We start from the raw sequence: 18,578 nt of genomic DNA, 5'->3' as shown, positions 1-18,578 counted from the left end.
TCACGCTTTAAACATATGGAAAGATGCAGTCCAGAAAGGTGTGACCATCTGTGCCAGTGTTGGTCTTCCCAAAAGCAAAAAAGCCCCTTGAATCAAAGTCAGCCTGTGGAAGATAAGCCCCCCGCACCGAAAGGTTGTAAACAGGCCAGTTCGTTCACATGCTAACTGTTTCCAGATGACGCATAAAACACTCATTCATCGGTTATAGGGGGAAGCGGGCCAGAGAGACAGCAAGAGAAAAGAGCAGCGGGGGTCGCTCTAAAAGCATTCTGCTCTTCTGACAAGGGCATTTCCTGTCTGGATTTGGGAGGATTAGCTATTTGTGTGTGGGGGGGCTTCAGTCTTCAAGCACTGTGTTTTGGTGTAGAAGAATAAAGAGTTGAAATAAATGTTGAGGGATTGATTATATTAGCATCAACAAAACAGGCCTGAGAAATTTTGGAGCGGGTGTCAAAAAAATCAGACTACAAACAGATTTCCTCTTTTCATGTCTGGGGTGGAATGCTTTTCTTTCTAAATGTGGCGCTTTGCGGTCTTGAGACTTGACACAAGCGTAACAACCACGCACGAATACCGTACTTTCTCTCTCCTTGTGTCCATAGTATGAGGAAGGCTTTTGGATTGGACATTGTTGACTCGTCCTCCCACTTCCTGCCCAAGATTATGAGAATAGAAAAGGACTATCTCAATTGTTGTAATTTCAGAACAATTTAGCCCAAAGGACAGTGGTTCTCAAACTTTTTTACATCAAGTACCAGCTCAGAAAATACACAGCACTCCCACCTTGATAGCCAATATTTCAATACAGTAGCATAGTAGGCCGAAGTGTTCATTGAAAACATGTAAGAAGTTTTATTCTTAAACAGTTCACTTAGACATTATGCAAAGTTTGAACTTAAACTCTGCACTCAAATGAAGTGGCTCTGTGACCCAGGGCCTAGCTCTAATCATTCATATACCAAGTCATAATTCCCCTTTGTAATAAATGGAGATAAATAAAAAAAAAAACAAGGAACATGAATAAAAATTAAAATTACACTCTATAATATTATACTTCATATAAACAATTAAATATTTTGTTAAAAACAAAAAAAGGAAATTTGTACATAGTTTCTTGTGACTGTGTGAGCATCTTCGCCACATGGGGGCAGTATAATCCATCCATCCATCCACAAAGTGGTGCAACTGTCCCAGCAAGTGAACAAACTAAGAAAACTATTAAAAATGTATATTATGAAGAGGATAGTCAAAATATTAGTATTATTCTATATTTGAAGTATTTTTTGGTCAACTGTTTGAAAGCGGTTACAATAACTGCAAAACTTTGAGTTGTTGATTGGATTCTACTTTAATTTGAGATCAATTGCAATAGTCAAGTGGGGCATCAAGTTAATCAGAAAGCACAACTGCAAGGAATGTCACTCTATAGTGCTTTTCAAAAGTTCTACAATTATTCTTGAAACTTCTACACGGTTTACTATTGCTGAATTAGAAAAATTACACACTTTAAAACATTTAAAATAGTTGACTAACTCAAACTGGGCAAGAGAATTCTCACCATTAACTATTACTCTTAGTTAACTGTTAGATTGTTAATAGAGTTTTACAATTTTATAACCTGACACAGAAAGGTTCATTGCCAAACAAATTACCGGTAACTAACTATGACTATAACTATACTATACAGCTATAACTATTAACTCTACTGAAAATAGAGGGCACACATATAAACTCATTAAGGTGTAGTAATATTAGTTGTTACAGAGGATAAAGAATATATGGCTGTGAGTTGTCTGATATTGTCTATATGTTGCCCCACAGTTTGCCTTCAAATACCTGTTGCTTAAAGGGTTGTAATACCACGACCGTTAGCCCATCTATGGCATTTTGCATTGCTTATTAGGCTTAAGATAAGAAGAGCATATATTGGTCATTGCAAATTTATGCTAGTAAAGCATAGCAAAAAACGCCCAAAGGCCAACTTGTATCCTGAAAGGTCACAAGTCGGGCCACTCTACATTATAAACAGAATTTTATTTTTAATTATTATTTTTTTTATATATAAATCAGCCGACTTTGGCCCTACTTGGAGAAGTCTGCCGCCCAGTTTTGACAAATATAACAAAAAGTGATTGTCAAGTTCTAAACCCCCCCTTTAAGGGGCTGAATTCCTACTATTTTTTCATGTAAAATCTGCATGACACGTCAGGTTAGTTTAGTAATAGTCACAACAATACAATGTATTTGTAGGCAATTATAATGACTATTAGCTATCTTGCCCCTCCTTGCTTTATCACAGGCCAAAAGATGACGTACATGGTATGTGTGTGCGTTTGTGTCTGTGTGTGCGTGTGTGTAAGTTTCAGGTGACTCTGACACACCCAGCAGACAGGATAGGACATGAGGATTGTGCACAAGTAACAACCACGCCTTGTTCACCAGCTCCTCAAGATCCCTGAATGAAATATTACGCAACCACTGAGCACCCAATGGATGGCGTTAGTGTACCTAATGTCAAAGTAAAATGCCACCTTTTTTAAAATGTACTTTTAAAATAATTCAGGTTTAACCTTACTTTAAACTGCTTTTAGGCCACTCAGTGCCCACGCACTACTTCGTTTGCATATGCTCAATCTGCACTTTGTGTGGCAAAATGATTGCAAATTATATTTACTTACATGAATTTTCTCACTACCTTTCTTGTTTCATGACATTTCCTCACATCAGTAATTTAAAAAGGGACATGGGATCTAAAATTGACTTTTTGTTTTTGGTATACTATCCAGCGGTAAAGCGACTTGCGAATGACCCGACTTGAGTTTTTCAAGATGCGTTGGTGGTGATATTTTATATACTGTACTTTTTATTACACTGTCACGATAAGTGTCTCAAACAATGGATGGACAGATGTACTGTTACTGTTACATTTCTCATATCATTGTGATATTTTACGTTACAGTCAACCGCTTCAGATATGCATATTCATGAATTATTTTCGAATTTCTCCCCCCAATATTTAAGAAAATATATTTAAATGTTTTTGGTTTTATTTTGTTTTGTTTGAGGGGGATTATTTCCCCCCAATTCCTCCCGGTTTCTCATGGAAAATGAATATTGAATGTTTACAATCGTTTTTGAAGAATGTTCTGGGTTTATTTATTTTACCTGACAATGCATTTTAATAGGCTCTAATTATCCGCTGATTTTCGCTTTTTGCATGTTGGCCCAGTACATAACCCCCGCAAATACCGGGGGACGACTGTACATATAAAGTGTTTTTAAGACCTCAAGGGAAATTGCAAACACCTCGGTTTCACCCAGTACGCATTGCTTTTCTGTCCAAATTATTACTTAAAAAATAATTTTACGCAATAATTCACAGTGCTTGTAAGGTCATCGATGGAAAAAAAATGCAAAAAAGAAAGGCACGTATGCGCATGCGCACGTTTAGTACCGCCTACGTGTCACGTCACAATCAACCTTCCACAGGTGTCCGGTCCACTTCAGCGCTGACCCTCGAGGGGACAACATCCTTTCAGAGTCCTCGCAAGCTCCAGCGTCTCTGTGAAAAAAAAAAAAAGTTCCACGAGTGTTTCCATTGTCGATGTAGGCAAGCCCCGCCGGGAAGTCGGGGGAGGGGAACCACCACCCAGGAGTCCGCGGCGGAGCTGCCACCGACCTCGGCGGGATGTCGGCGGTGAAGGCTCTCCAGCAGTGGTGCCGGGTCCAGTGTGACGGCTACCGGGATGTCACGGTCAGTAACATGACCACGTCGTTCCGGGACGGCCTGGCTTTCTGTGCCATCATCCACAAACACAGACCGGATCTCATGTGAGTAGGACACAAAACATGAGACGAGTTTAGTCAACTTGGTGCCACCTCACTTTGGAATCGTTTGCTCCTTAAAAATGAGGAAGGAGCTCAACTGGCTGAGCTGCCTCTAAAATATTTTTAAAATCAAACCAGAGGTGGCAAAAGCACTCTCTCTGTGTACTTAAGTAGAAGTACCGATGCTTTGTCCGGTAAAGGTAGAATTAGTGATTTAAGTCTGGTAGTTGAGAAAAGCAGACTTCAGTGAACCTAACTAAAATGAATTTTCTGTCAATACCTGTTTTGATAACGACGCAATGGATACAAAACGCACAGACAGTAATTTCCTTCTTTTCCTAACTTACATGGGGAAGACAAAAATTATGTTTTTTAAACCAATAGCTTGCTAGCTCAGGCTTGTATGCCATCAAAATCTGCTGCCATAGCGTTACTAGCAAATTAGCCAGTTATAACATGGGAGAAACAAAATGCACGACTTGTATACGTTGTTCCCCAATTAAATATTTTTATAACGTTAAGGTGGTGATTTTTAGGCTGTCACAAAACATGATACAATTCTCTTAAACTAGTCCATGGATGGGGAATATCTTACTTCTCCGAATTGGTTGCATTACTTCAATCCCAATCAGTCAATAAATCAGAATCTCAACTGAGGTAAAGTTTCACTTCTATTTTGACATTGTTTTGTTGTGTCATCCTCTGAGGTTGTAACAAGATGTAACAAGCTAATTTTGACAAAGTAAGAAGTTGGGCTAAAGTTGAATGATTTAGTCCCCCCTCTTTAATTAATTACAATTTAATATGCACATATTTTTTTCAAGGCATGCATTTTTTCAACGGGCAACCCAAGAAACCAAAAATAAAACCTACTGAACGATGCTGATATTTTTTATTTCCAAATTCCAGCCTTTGAGATTATAAAAATGCATTCTTCATTGCAATGTTGATTTGAATTTAATTTATTTTTCAGCCCCGATAAATACTCAAGTAAAATACAGATACATGGAAAATCTACTTGTGTAGACTAATGGGAATATTGGTACTTGTTACTTTTCACCACTGAGTGAGCAAAACTTGTGTTCCCCTCCATATTTGCCAGACAGTTATAACAAGAGAGCCTTGGATTTTTCACACTTACGCTATATGGATTCATTATTATTATTATTATTATTTTTTGGGGTATGATAGCATATAGTTTGGGCCCCTCTGCAAAAGCATCTACTTCTTGCATTCGTGCCAAGATAAAGCATATATGGTAAACGCTGACTGTCCACTTGCGTAAATGCACCGTTTTATGAAGTATACTACAATAACACCGACCTCGTAAAGATAACATTGCTAACTTTTAATTTACCTGCTTATGTTTCATCCCATTTCGTATTCTGAAAATTCTGTCATTTTAAGAACATATCGTCAATCCTTATTGATCAGTGTGGTGTTTGCATGTGCTTCCCATGCTTTCAAGGTTTCCTTATACATTATAAAAACATGCATTTTAGATTCTTTGAAGACTGTTTCGTTTGTTGATCGATGCCCTGGCACAAAGACTACTTTAGCAATTTCCGCAAAACAAAAAGTGAAATGAATGAACAAATTCAATGGTAAGTAAAGATAAAAATTGAGAGCGCCATGTTCACCGCTCGCCGACTTATTCTGTTGAGTTGGTAATGACCCCCAGGTTGAGCTGGAAAAACAAAGTACACACCCACATATTTATACACCTTAGTGCAACATAAGGTCTGGGATGGAACATCATCGCCTGGTGATGATGAGTCACATTTTTTTAAATTTAGCTCTTGTTTTAGATCGCTTTATAATTGTTATAATAGTGTCAATGGCTTTGGGCGAAGTACAAAACTATGGGGAATGCCACATGGGTGGAAGCCTTTGTGTTCTACAAAGGGAAACCAACTTTTTTTTGGATTGAGTGGGAAAGAAGATTAAATAATTTTAGTTTCATTTTAATCAAGTCATGTTATGTTTATTTATATTTTTAGGAGAGGTGTTTCATTTTTAATGTGTCTGTGTGTGTAGAAACCAGGAAGATGTGCATGCCGGCGTTTTGCTTTTTTTTTTTCCAGATCTCTTAAGGACTTGTCCCAACCTCTCCCCTGAATCTGTTTATGTGTAGCAAGCAAACCACAAAACATTGCTTCGGTGATCTCACTGTAAATGTTACGATAGTCTAAGACTGAGGAATTATTGAGGATCTATAAACGCTGTCATCGTCATGAGGTGCTGATTTGAACATGACTCAATAAGGCCGATTATTTCTTTAGAATTAACAGATGAGGAAGTTCACAAATGTTTCCTAATGTTTTTTTTGCTCCTCTTGCAGCGATTTTGACTCCCTAAAGAAAGAGAACATCTATGAGAACAACAACCTAGTAAGAAAGATTTTTCATGCTATAGTTTTTTTTTGCTTGTCTGGTGCCAAACATCCTCACTTCTTCACTTAAACAGCAGAGGGGGGAGAGTCAGCTCAGGTTGACTAATCCTTAAGCGACCTTTTAATATTTAGATTACGGTATGTATTATTTTTTTTGCTTTGCTGTTGTCACTGGATGGTGGTGATGGGGATGTCAAAAACCAAATCCATTATATATATTTGATTAATTGCAGAGTGCATGGACTGAGAATAAGAACCAAATAGTATTTAGTTGAGGAGATACAGCGTTAAACTGTTTTTCACCATTTGAGTTTCCTAATATTTGTATTATTTTTTTCTTTTTTCGGGGCATGGCTACACAAACTTGGGCAAACAGCATGAGTCGGCCCTCTTCCACTATACGAGATGTTGAGCGCCTTTGTTTGCAAAAGTAGTTATCCGGCGAGTCACTTTATTAATAATTACTTTGTCGATTTCTACCAAAACTGTGTGCAATTAACAATCTATGCCTAAACCCCAAACATGCACTTTTCCTGGATGTCAGAATTTACAGGACTGATTCGTGTTATTAAATTATCCATTCAATTCATGCAGATATTTATTTTCACTTTAAGGAACTTCAGTGGGACCAATGTACAAACGTGCTTCTATGAAAATAGAATTCGATTAAGTGGTAGACTGGGAATCATCTGACCGAAGAAGCAAGAATCTGACCGAGCATGCAATGCCACATTTCTCGTTGCACTTCCTAAATTAAGTTAATTCAAAACAAGAGCACTCATATTGTTTGCAAGTTTGCATTGTGACATCACTAAATAAGAGCGAGGGAAAGCACTTGAAAATTCACATCTCTTCAGTAAGGTTCAAGACATATGTCCTATCATTAAAAATCAATTGCCTGGTCCACTGGCAATAATATTGGTTCAAGAGCAGAACCTTGAGGAACTCCAACTAGTCATTTTGCATTCAACAAATTCTAAATTACTTTTAAGAGGTGCATCAACTTATTTTCTGCAGGATTTTCAAGTATTTAAACTTAACGTTTTGAGAAAAAACTGTAAATGCTTTGGCTGCACAGGTGCATTCTTGTGGTTTCTTCTTGGAGCTTGTTGGACTGTGGGATAGTAACATTTCTCTTCTGTTCATTGCATAAGTGTGGATAGTGTGCCATCCATCCAGAGCAGTCTTATCAGTTTTTACAGCATGCTCTTAATGTTCTTGATTAATGATTCATGGCAGCTGCCAATGCTTATTTTCGTATCTCTGTTTGACTCTTCCTAATTTGTAACAGTTTGTCAAAGTTATAGAGCAGCTTTTGCAAAACATTTTAAGCCATGCACCCACTTCAACTGCTTCACTTACACCCACTTATAAAAATTAAAAAAACATGATCAAAATGTGACAAAGTAAGGAATATGCAATTGCACATGCATGCAAATTAAACTGACTGTGGAAATTAAATTACCACCAGTCATTTTCAACTCTGCTTGCCTCCAATTCTTCACTCTTGTCTACCCTCTTTTGGGAAAAATATGTTAATGTATATAGTCAACACGGTCCATGATCTTTGCAGGCCTTTAGAGTTGCTGAGGAGCAGCTCGGAATTCCTGCGCTCTTGGATGCAGAAGACATGGTGGCACTCAAAGTTCCGGACCGCCTCAGTATCCTCACATACGTCTCGCAGTACTACAACTACTTCCATGGACGCTCCCCAAGTGCGTAGAATTCACTACCACCAGGTCTCTTGTTCCCATTACCTTCATTATCATGTGACATCCATGTTTTTCCAGTTGGCGGCGCCACGGCCGTAAAGCGTCCTGCTGACCCACCTGCCGACGGGCCATCCGGGAAGAAGAACGCACCGGTGGTCTCTAAGGTGTTCCTTTCATCCAAGCCTGCTAAGGAGAACAATCCTCCCACTTCAGCTTACATCACACCGCCTGTTCCCCTCCCGAGACAACCCAGTACCACTACACAGGTAAAACCAATCATGTATTGTAACAGGAAAAACAAAGAATTTCTCTTCCACTCGGTGACTTAAGGTACATAATTAACCTGTGTATTCATTTTTTGTGAATCGTTTTGCTAAGTGGTTGCTTAGAATTCTTTTCTGTTGTAACATATGGGCCTTGGCTCAATAAAGGTTGAGAAAAGCTGCTTTCGGAAATATAATTACAGATGAATACAAGCACTCTTCACATTTTTCAGGATGTTTCTGCGGAGAAATCCCGTCAGATGGGAACTCTGAGTAACAAGTGTGTGTCCTGCAACAAGCACGTTCACCTGGTGCAGCGACAACTAGTCGACGGGAAGCTCTACCACAGGAACTGTGCCAAGTAAGACTTATATATTTGGAGCCTCTGATATGACAAGATTACAGATGCAGTTCAATTCAGGCTGAAACGATTAATTGAATAATCTAATTTCACAAAAGGTCAAAACGAGATCTCAGCCTCCAAGCTTTGCAGGGATTATTTTTCCGCCCAGACTAATGTTCTTGCGAATGGAAGCACCATTATGTGTAGGTTAAATTGCCGTGATGATGGCGCACCACAGACATTTCTTTGTAAAAGATACAGCTTGTCCAAGGTTCAGTTTACATTTAAAAAGGAAGATAAAGTAAAATGTGTCTAACTGCAAAGCAGAACTGGCGCACATCACCAACCCCTGGTATGCCTATCAGCTGATTTAATTAAACTTAACATCGCTAGTTAGAATGTATTGTAATGCCCCCACAAATGGTCAATGGTTGACGCAACCGCCGGTACACTTTCAATTGCTTTATTGAAGTGAGACATTAAATAGTCAGCCGCCAACTTGAGCTAACAAAAGAGTCAACAACGCTCTCACTTGCTGGCTCCCATGTCAGTCGCCAGGACAGGCCCCACCTTTTATAAGCAGCTCACACTCAGTCACAGACGATATACGTAGTGTAAAATTTGAGGACGGCGACCCCATGTGGACAAAAAAAAACTCCGCCTTACATGCACATCTGTTATTGTACTGTGCCGGTATTGTTTGATGATAGAAGAATATAATAATAGAATACTGAACTCCTTAAAATATCTGATAGCAGAAGCCTTAGTCTCAATAATTTAGAATGTTATGGCAAGTGTATTTTATTTCATGGAAAAAAGTGAAATTCAATTAGATTCACAACACGGTATAAACAATTTGGTTTGTTGTCATTTTGATGATTAGATTTTGTGGTAGAACAGAAAATAATCTCAAGAATATAGAATATTAACGCAATCAAAATGTAATATAGAAAAGTTGGCTTTGAAATGTAGTCAATACTTGTTTGGTGCACCACCTTCACGAATTATTATATCAATGATGAGGTTTATGAAATACTGAAGGTCAGACTGATAGGTTGGTTTCTTTTCCTTCTTTTCTTTTATGTTGTCGAACATTTGCCAGTGCAGGCGTGCCTAATATTGTGTCCTGTTTGTGTGTCTTCGAAACGCCTCATCTCTTAGGTTACTGGCTCCTCCAAACACAAGTTCACTCCGAAGGGATTCTCCTTCCAGCGTCCCTCCTTCAACAAGCCTCACCCAAAGCAACACTGTGACACCCACAGCGCCACCCAGACTGGTGCCCTCAATTCCGGTCCAGAAACCAAGCCCCCTTTCAAGCATCTCCAGCAGAACTTCATCTCCGCATCGACCCGATTCAAACCTCATCACGCCTGCTACGCAGAATCAGACTGCTCCAGTTTCTAAACGACCAGTGTCTCATGACACTACCGTCACTATACCCGTCACCACGAAGCCCGTTGCTGCGCCTCGGACCTCCGCCACTGCGGCCAAGACCATCCAGTCCAAACTTAAGTTTTTTGAGGTAGAAAGCCTTGATAACAAACCTGTTGCCAAGATTGCAGATGTCGCCCCCAAAGAGTTCAAATCTGAAGATCCTGTAAAGGCAGCCCAAGGAGGTCAATCTGTGCCTAAAAAAGTTGCTAAGGTGGTTATAATTCAGTCTAAGGTTCACATTAATGAAGACAAAACAGGTGCAAAGAAACGTGATGACAGCCCAGGTAGTAAAGTCGGAAATTTAAATGTTAACGCGGGTGCAAGTCAATCAAAGACGCACATTAATGAAGACAAAACAGGTGCAAAGAAACGTGTGGACAGCCCGGGTAGTCATGTTGAAAATGGAAACGTTGCTAACGTAGGTAAAAGTCAGTCAAAGACGCACATTGACGAAGACAAAGCTGTAGCAAAGAAACGTGAAGACAATCAGGGAACAAATGTCGGAAATTTAAATGTTCACGCGGGTGCAAGTCAGTCAAAGTCGCACATTAATGAAGACAAAACAGGTGCAAAGAAACGTGTGGACAGCCCGTTTAGTAATGTTGGAAATGCAGATGTTGCTAACATGGGTAAAAGTCAGTCAAAGACGCACATTGCCGAAGACAAAACAGGTGCAAAGAAACGTGTAGACAGCCCGGTTAGTAATGTTGGAAATGCAAATGTTGCTAACATGGGTAAAAGTCAGTTGAAGGACCATCTTCATGAAAGCAAAGTAGGGATAAAAAAACTCGGAATCAGTGAGGGTGGTAAGGCGAAAGCGGCGGACACCTTCAAGAAACTCTCAAAAGAGGAAAACAACAACAGTAAGCCAACGCCAAAGGTAGATCCGCCCAAGAAAATTGATGTGTAAGGACCCAGACGAATACATGAGCATGCACATTGTTGAGTCCCACTAGAGAAGCTCTTACCACTCCTTCATCACTTCTATTTTAGCACACCTCCGGTCCAGACTGTAAAGAAGGAGATGGAGGCTGGCAGGGGCAGGGTGAGGCTCAAAGTCAACCCGTTCATCCTCTCTGACTTGCATTCGCAAAGTTCGGAAACCAGTCCCTCCAGAAGAAGAACTCCAGAAAGAGGCATTGTGGACTTGAAACCAGCGCCACCCAACACTTCAGGTGAGACTTTAACCACATTCCTTTTAACACGACTACAATTTGTCTTAAAATGTATTTGTTTAATTTCTTGTCATTTTTTAATCCACATTTTGGTCACTTTACTAATGCTGAATTTACATGTGCTCAATTCCGATTTAATACTTGTGTGAGATTTGTCTGCCTCCTCCATTCAAGTGATTCAAATCTGATGTGTGTTTATACTGATGGACGACATGAACCAACACGAATGTGCCAAAATTGCACCTAAATTACCCTACAAGTGTCAACAAAGGGCATTGACATCACAGGTAGACCATACATGACGTTGGCTGTCAATTGGGCTGATCTCTTTCTTGCCTTAACACATGTGGTTTACAGTGCCACATGTTGATTTGGCATGCACATGACAGCCTAGTGGAGTGGAGATATTAATTGAACTTGACCTCTGTTGGGTATACCTAACACTCATGTTCTTGCCGTCTACAGAGAAGGAGACACCCACTGACTGGAGGTCCATGCTCAAACCTGTCCCCAAGGAATCAAAGTAAGCCTTTTTATTTGTTTGGTAGTGACTTTGTGTTTTTTGGGCCATTTATTTTTATTTTTTTACATTTTCCACTATTTCTGTCATTGAATAATTAATAAAAAGATAATATTGTCTTTGTTGCTACAGACCTGCTGACACATCACCGTCCTCTACTAAAGTACCGACTAGCACCACCGGAGGCTCACAGTTATCAGGGGTGTCTCTAAGACCTGTGAACCCTCCTTCATCTCAAGGTCCAAATCAGCAGATATTTTTACTGATACCATACAGTAGCTTTGGGTCCTTCTGGTTATACATAATGAAGTATTCTCTCTTTGTTTGCTTTTTCAGGCATCAGAAATGGTCACCCCATAAACACGACAACATCGGGATCAAATGTCTTGAAGGTATCTTAAATGGAAAATGATTACCGTATTTTCCGGACTATAAACTGCTACTTTTTCCCTAGATTTTGAACCATATGGCTAATTCATCGCTGTGGCTTTTCTGTGGATTTTTTTTTCAGTGGTCGGTAGGGGCGCTCTATAGTTGAGAAAATACGCTAAATAATTCTCAGTTTTTTTTCTCTTGTGTCTGTTCTGTTTTAATTAGCAAAGTTGTTGCTGTGTTAAAAGGCACTGTTTTAAGAATCTATTTATGTACCTTTATGTGCATTCACAGAACAAAATTGTTCTGTACATGCAGTAAACAACAAATTTCTTTCAATATAAAAAACTGCGGCTTATAGCCCGGTTCACCTTGTGTGGCTTTTTTTCAAAGAGCGTTGTTGTGGTTTATAAGCAGGTGCGCCTTATAGTCCGGAAATATGGTGGGATGTCTCTGAATAAATGGAGTTACCTTACGCTCAACAATACGCTGCTAAATTCACTTTGTATTTCTTTATATGAAACTTTTGGAATCTGTTAAGACTGAGGGATTGATTGAAAATATAATGAGTTGCAGTTGCTCAGGAGCTGCTGATAAATATTACAAAAATGGACATAATAAGTTATTTAGGAAGTCGCTTAATATTTTTTGCTTTACATTCACCTAATGCCTCCATGTGTAGATGAAGCCAGAATTCATTCCCAAAGAGGCTATCATGAAGGAACTGAATGAGATTGACGATAATCTCAACCAGTTGGAAAAGAGAGGGGTTGAGCTGGAGGCCAAACTACGGCACAGCGAAGAAGGTTTGCATACACAATGAATGATGTACTGTATATGCAGTAGTTTCAAATGCCAAGTTTTTGTGACATAAAAGTAGACCAAGATAAATCATTTCACAACTTTTTCCACCAATAATATAACGCATCACCATTACAACGCAATTGAAAAAATAAAGTAGTGAGTTGACTGAATAGAGATGAATGAAAAAAATCAACTGAGCGATGTCTTATATCTCGAAAAACTAAGGTTACGTGTTGAGGGTGTGCGGACTTGTGCAACCAGTCTTTTTTATTCTTTAAATTTTTTTAGTTTTTAGTTATTTCACCTCTGAAAAATATTTGTATGTCAATGTTATATTAATGGTTAAAAAAGTTAAATGATTTATCTTGGTGTCACTACTTAACTTTATGGAAACCTGGTATTTGAGCAGGGGTGTGTAGACTTTTCATACTGACTATCGTTTATTCGTGCGACTGACTGAGTGGCCGCGCGGCCGTTTGTGTGTCAGAGGGCGAGGATGACTCCCTCATGGACGAGCTGATGGTGGAGTGGTTCACTTTGATCAGGAACAAGCAGGTGGCAATGCGACGGGAGTCCGAGCTCGTTTACGTGTGAGTACACAAGATGCCGTCAAGTTGAGTGATTAGTCAAACAGATTTTTGGCCAGAAGGTTCGCAGCGTCCTTCCACCGCCGTCACCCAAGATGGCACATGGAAGAGGACATGGGCACACACTTACAGTAGTCTAAACCCATGCCGTTTGTAGAGGAATTTTCTTATTGCATAAAATCAAAGGTGTGAGAGCATTACTATTTTTTTTTCTTTGTCATGAATGTTTTTGACAGGAGTAATTTTTGCTTTTGACGTATTAAATAGAAAAACGCATACAGAGTGGAATAAATAATTATTTGATCCCCTTCTGAATTTGTAGTTTTGCTCACCTATAATGAAATTAATAGTCGCCAATTGTCGTAGTTGTTTAGCTATATTTGTAATGAGCAATTATGAGTCAAAATGTATTAAAAATGCAACATAAAATTGATGGACTGAATAATAAAATTTGGGACTGTTCAATTCTATGTGAGTGAGCAAGTGTACAAATTCAGCAGGTGAATATGCAAAAACTAGAAAGAAAATGATGCCCAATGTTTTAAAGGGATGTTTTTTCTTTCTTAATTAACTTTCTGAAAAATTTGTCACACATTTGGTTCATGGAGGATGATGTGCAGATGATTCAGTGGGTGTTAGATGCATCCATTGGTGACTCAAGTTGTTCGGCAGATTTCGCAGATTGTGTATGCCTCAATCTTGGGTCATTTTAACGTGTTTAGTGTACTTTTTAACTCATATAGAAGACCCTAATTGGATTCTCGAATGTGTTATAAGAAAAAAACTGAAGAATCCAATTTGAAATACTTCATTCCTCTCCAAATGTCAAGCACTCACTGAAGTTGAAAGTCTACTTTAAATCACTGCATATTGCTGGATGGCCCCCTTCTCGTTATGACAACCAATGAACACATTATACTTTAATCCCATGGCACAATGATAAAACGCCACGAAAAAAGTATAAACACAGAAATAATTATGAAATTGTCGAAATGTACTCATACATTTACTTAGTCAGTGTCAAGTCTGTGCCTAATTGAATGCAGTTATTATTTTGTTGCATAAAAAGCAGCAGCTGGATGCATCTTAATTGTACTTTCTGCAGTCTGGTGGTAGAGCATTTAACTGTTCTGCCTGTAAATGTGAAAGGTTGGGTATCTCTGGTGTAATAAATGTGTCACAAACTATATACTGCATGTATGTATGTTTAGTGGTAAAACTCAGGACCTGGAGGAGCAGCAGCCTAGTGTTGAGCAAGAGCTGCGGAAGCTGCTGGAGAAACCAGGTTCGGATCAAACACGTGTCACTGTTACTGTTACTGTTACTGTTGTAAAACACGACAGCCCCGACTCAAGATTGAAAATGTGCCATGTGGTTCACAGAACATCTGAAAACGTTGTTTGAACGCAAGCGAGAAGAAGACCTAATGAGCAAACTGATGGAGATCATCAACGACCGCAATGCCATTGTGGAAGGTCTGGATGAAGACAGGCTCAGGTGTGTTGCAAACAAAACTACATTCACCGTATTCCACACCAAGTGGCTGACATAGCGGAAATCAAAACTTGACACACTTTTATCCTTTTTTTTCCCCCTTTAAACCTTCAGGGATTTTCTTGGACCACCTAACTAATCACTTTTTCTTTCATAGAACATATTCTCTGCTATTTGCTTTTTTTATTCATTTTTTGATTTTATATATAACACCCCAAGATGCCGGCAAAGCCCTGGCTAATAGGAGTGTAGTCAATTGGTACCAAAGGGCTATTGTAGGTTTTGGATAGTGTTTTCCATGTGTTTTTGCACTGCCGTGTGTGTCTGTTAAAAGTCTTAAAGGGGAATTAACCCCCAAAAAATTGTTTGCAATAAAATGTTCTATGCGCCTTCACTTGTCTAAACACGTCATTCTGACTAATAATGTATTTGTGGAGCTAACCACCAATCATGGCTCAGCTTCATAAAACAGCTGATCCCTGAGTAACTGTGATGTCATTTTTAGTTGACAGAAGTGACAAAATGCCCCCCCCGAGATGGCAGAATATCAATATAATAAATAAAATAAAGTAGCGTAGTAGGCACACATTTTCACAAAATACTGACCCAGAGGTTTTGTTATTAAAATGTGTCTTTGTTTTTTTTTTGGTAAATAATTCAATTGAAAAGGTATTACACATAAAAGTTAAATAAAAATTGTACCTAAATGTTCAAAACAAGCACTTCTGAATGACTGAATGCATTTTTTTTTTGTCCTTAACGATTAAGTACCGCTGAACTATAATGGATCCAGAAAAGAGCCCTCTTCATTTGGTGTCACTTATAAGACATGTCATTATTTGCTCGTTGGTTATTTAACATCTCTGTACTTCCTCTTGTGTTTTATCAGAGAAGAAGAGGAGGATCAAGAGCTGAGCAAGTTGATGGAGAATTTCAGTGAGTACCTCGTAAAACTGAAAATTACAGATTTAGATTCATAAATAATCTTTAAATCAATCTGCCTTTGGCATAAATGTTCATCTGACAAAGATCTACAACTTTTACGTATAATGGTCTTGCATTACAAATGCCACTGTATTCAATTTAAACATTGTAGCTTTTGAGTATGTTGATGAATGTATCAAATGTCCTCTCCTAGGTGTAAAAAAAGACAAATCAAAGAAAAAGTCTTCCATATCCAAACTGTTCTCCTGGGGCAACAAGAAGGAAGCTTGACACCTGGCAGGAAACTACTTTGCTGCTCTCCTCTGGTGCTTTCAGTGTCACTCCTAAGCTACCGCTGACTCAGAGGACAAGTTGGTGTGTGCGTGCGTGTATCTATGTGTACAGTATGTTGGTAAGGCATATGTCATCCCAAGCATTCCTCGAAACATTCTCACCATGAGGGGTTAAAGACATACTAGAGTTGATGGGTTCAGTGCTTCAGTTGTACATTTTAATCTGCTTCCATTTTTAAGCTACTTATTGCACACACACTAGTAATAACTCCACTGTGCCTCTTGCTGACATGCTGTTTATAAAACCAAACATTAATACAACTAATACGAACAAGGAACAACATTGTTTTTGCCGCTTCTTGCGCTTCCAACTTGACTTTCAGTCTTTCCTTGAGTAAATCATTCTGCTTTGTCAGATATAGGCTAACTGTTGTGATCCATATTGGATCTAAAACCATTTAAAATGTGTGCGCTCGATGCATTTCTTTTTTGGAAGGGTTGACCGCCTGCTAAGATACAATTAAACATGGTATTTGTTTATTTACCTGTTTAATAGTAATGGGTGTAATAATACTAAGCTGGAACGTAATAGATTTTTATCATTATATGGTGAATCTAGCTTGTATATGTACCATGCTATAATTTGTATTAAAATAATGTTGTTATGTTTGGGTTATTTTAATTTGTCCTGAGTGGTGCCTGGATGGGGTATTCATTTTTTGGGGGAAAATAACTCAATGAAGACACGCGAGAGAAAAGTAACCTTGTACATTGCCTTTTTAATTCTAACACGGGTTGCACTGGTGCATGTTGCCTCTAGAGGGCAGCATGTGCCATTTCATCCCCTGCCTGTCGGTGCTTGACACTAAGCGTTGGATCAATGAGAAGAAAGAATTAACATTTAGGGATATCCATCCATCTATCCATTATCAGATCGGCTTATTCTTAAAATTATTGCCTAATTTAAAAGCAATGGAGAGAAAATGTCCAGCTTATATGTAATCAAGTGTTTTTCAAAGATTTTTTTTAACAGTGTTTCCCAGCCTTGGAATACATTTAAAAGAATTTTACAGCACATCATTGGAAAGGAGCACTAGGGTTAAAATTTAAGAAACACAGCTGTATACGTTTTCTGAAAGGGCATTTAAAAGGCTTTCCAATGTTGTATAAGTTGTGGAAATCGGATGATTGGTGATGATATGTCAATTTTAAGTTAAGGAATAAAGTATCTGGACACTGGAGAAAATCGCAATCAAAGGTGGTGAAACGTCTGTAGCAAAATCTGTAGCAACGCGTGCGAGCACTTATCAGAAATAAAATAAATTAACACAATTTATTTACCATAATATAACCTTTATAAGCTCAAATTTTTTTTCAGATATCCCAACAGGAACTAAAAATCATTTATTCCATATGTTTCATTAAGTTTTGAAAAATGTCAATTACATTGAAAAATTATTGTAGTATTTATACAATTGCCTTTTCACCATTAGCTGGCCAATCTGTATTTGTTTCAAACCATGAAGTAGTGCTTTACGGCCTTTTGTTGATTTAAAGTTAAATTAAAATTTGGGCTGCAGAGTACCCCAAACTTTCCAGTGGTGGTTTTCATTGTTTTGCATGTGGCATCATTCGATTATTTTGGTTGGTTTCTGGACTTCTGACATTGTGATAAACCTGTCCCCTCTTAAGAGAAGCAATTTTTCATGGCATTAAGTTAATAAAATCACATCGATTCCAATTGGGAAGTGATCTTTACTCATTTTTATGCTGTTTAAATCACAACTCTGAAATCGCTCATTTTCACATCGTAGTTTTTTAGCTTGAGCTCTAACACGGCTTTGCGACTGATGATCAGTGTCATGATTTAGTAGAAAGTACAGAATTTAAACGGATTGTGGATCATGACTAATTCATTGCGATTTCTTCTGGTGTGTGTGTGTGTGTGTATGTGTGTGCCTTGTCCACCAGGCGGCAGTATAATACAACCATGCAGACAAATGGAGCCACGTTTGACTTGTTCGAGGATTTTTGCCTCAGTGCTCTGCAATAGTAGCAGTTATTTGTTGCTGACGATAAAGAATATATACTTGTGAGTATTGTTTTACTATATTGTCTGTCTGCATGTGCGCTATAACTTAGCCACATAGATGCTATATGTAAGCCTGTCAATAGCATTTGTCTATCTTTAAGTAAGCGGTGCCTCAACGTAGTTTTTTGGCTTGTTTCAAATGCGCAATTTCTAATTCTCTTTGTTTTATCTTTAGTTTGATTAAATTTTAAGTTGCTTGTTATTAAGCACCACCGTATGGAATTTATGGACCAGTTTAAGTGAAAGTGGATTATTTCTCGCAGGACGCTAATATGCTGTGCACATTAGTTGAAAATCAATTTTGAGAAAATCACAATCCTGTTTTTGAGAAAGTCTGGACTTTAG

The 18,578-nt window shown here is 38.5% G+C and overlaps 1 protein-coding gene across 2 annotated transcripts; it reads left to right on the top strand.

Moving 5' to 3' along the window:
• The first annotated feature begins 3,512 nt into the window (after positions 1–3,512).
• On the top strand, positions 3,513–17,226 carry LOC148332116 (MICAL-like protein 2). 2 transcript variants are annotated; one of them, XM_088303798.1, is made up of 17 exons: positions 3,742–3,831; positions 6,170–6,218; positions 6,295–6,358; positions 7,794–7,935; positions 8,011–8,198; positions 8,429–8,556; positions 9,700–10,878; positions 10,966–11,147; positions 11,613–11,670; positions 11,800–11,906; positions 12,004–12,059; positions 12,722–12,845; positions 13,331–13,433; positions 14,642–14,715; positions 14,813–14,927; positions 15,814–15,860; positions 16,063–17,226. In XM_088303798.1, exons 4-17 carry the CDS (start codon positions 7,851–7,853, stop codon positions 16,137–16,139), a joined length of 2,523 nt encoding a protein of 840 aa, XP_088159924.1. In that variant the 5' UTR covers positions 3,742–3,831; positions 6,170–6,218; positions 6,295–6,358; positions 7,794–7,850; the 3' UTR covers positions 16,140–17,226. The 2 variants fall into 2 exon arrangements, with proteins under 2 accessions (XP_088159923.1, XP_088159924.1); XM_088303797.1 differs by lacking the exon at positions 6,295–6,358 and having other exon boundaries at positions 3,513–3,831.
• Positions 17,227–18,578: the final 1,352 nt, after the last annotated feature.

This window comes from Idiotropiscis lumnitzeri, chromosome 8 (assembly GCF_059441095.1).
Source record: "Idiotropiscis lumnitzeri isolate Australia: NSW breed Sydney's pygmy pipehorse chromosome 8, RoL_Ilum_1.0, whole genome shotgun sequence".
Lineage (NCBI taxonomy): Eukaryota > Metazoa > Chordata > Actinopteri > Syngnathiformes > Syngnathidae > Idiotropiscis > Idiotropiscis lumnitzeri.
The sequence above is the reverse complement of the archived record's forward strand: the minus strand, read 5'-3'. Positions and strand labels throughout refer to the sequence as shown.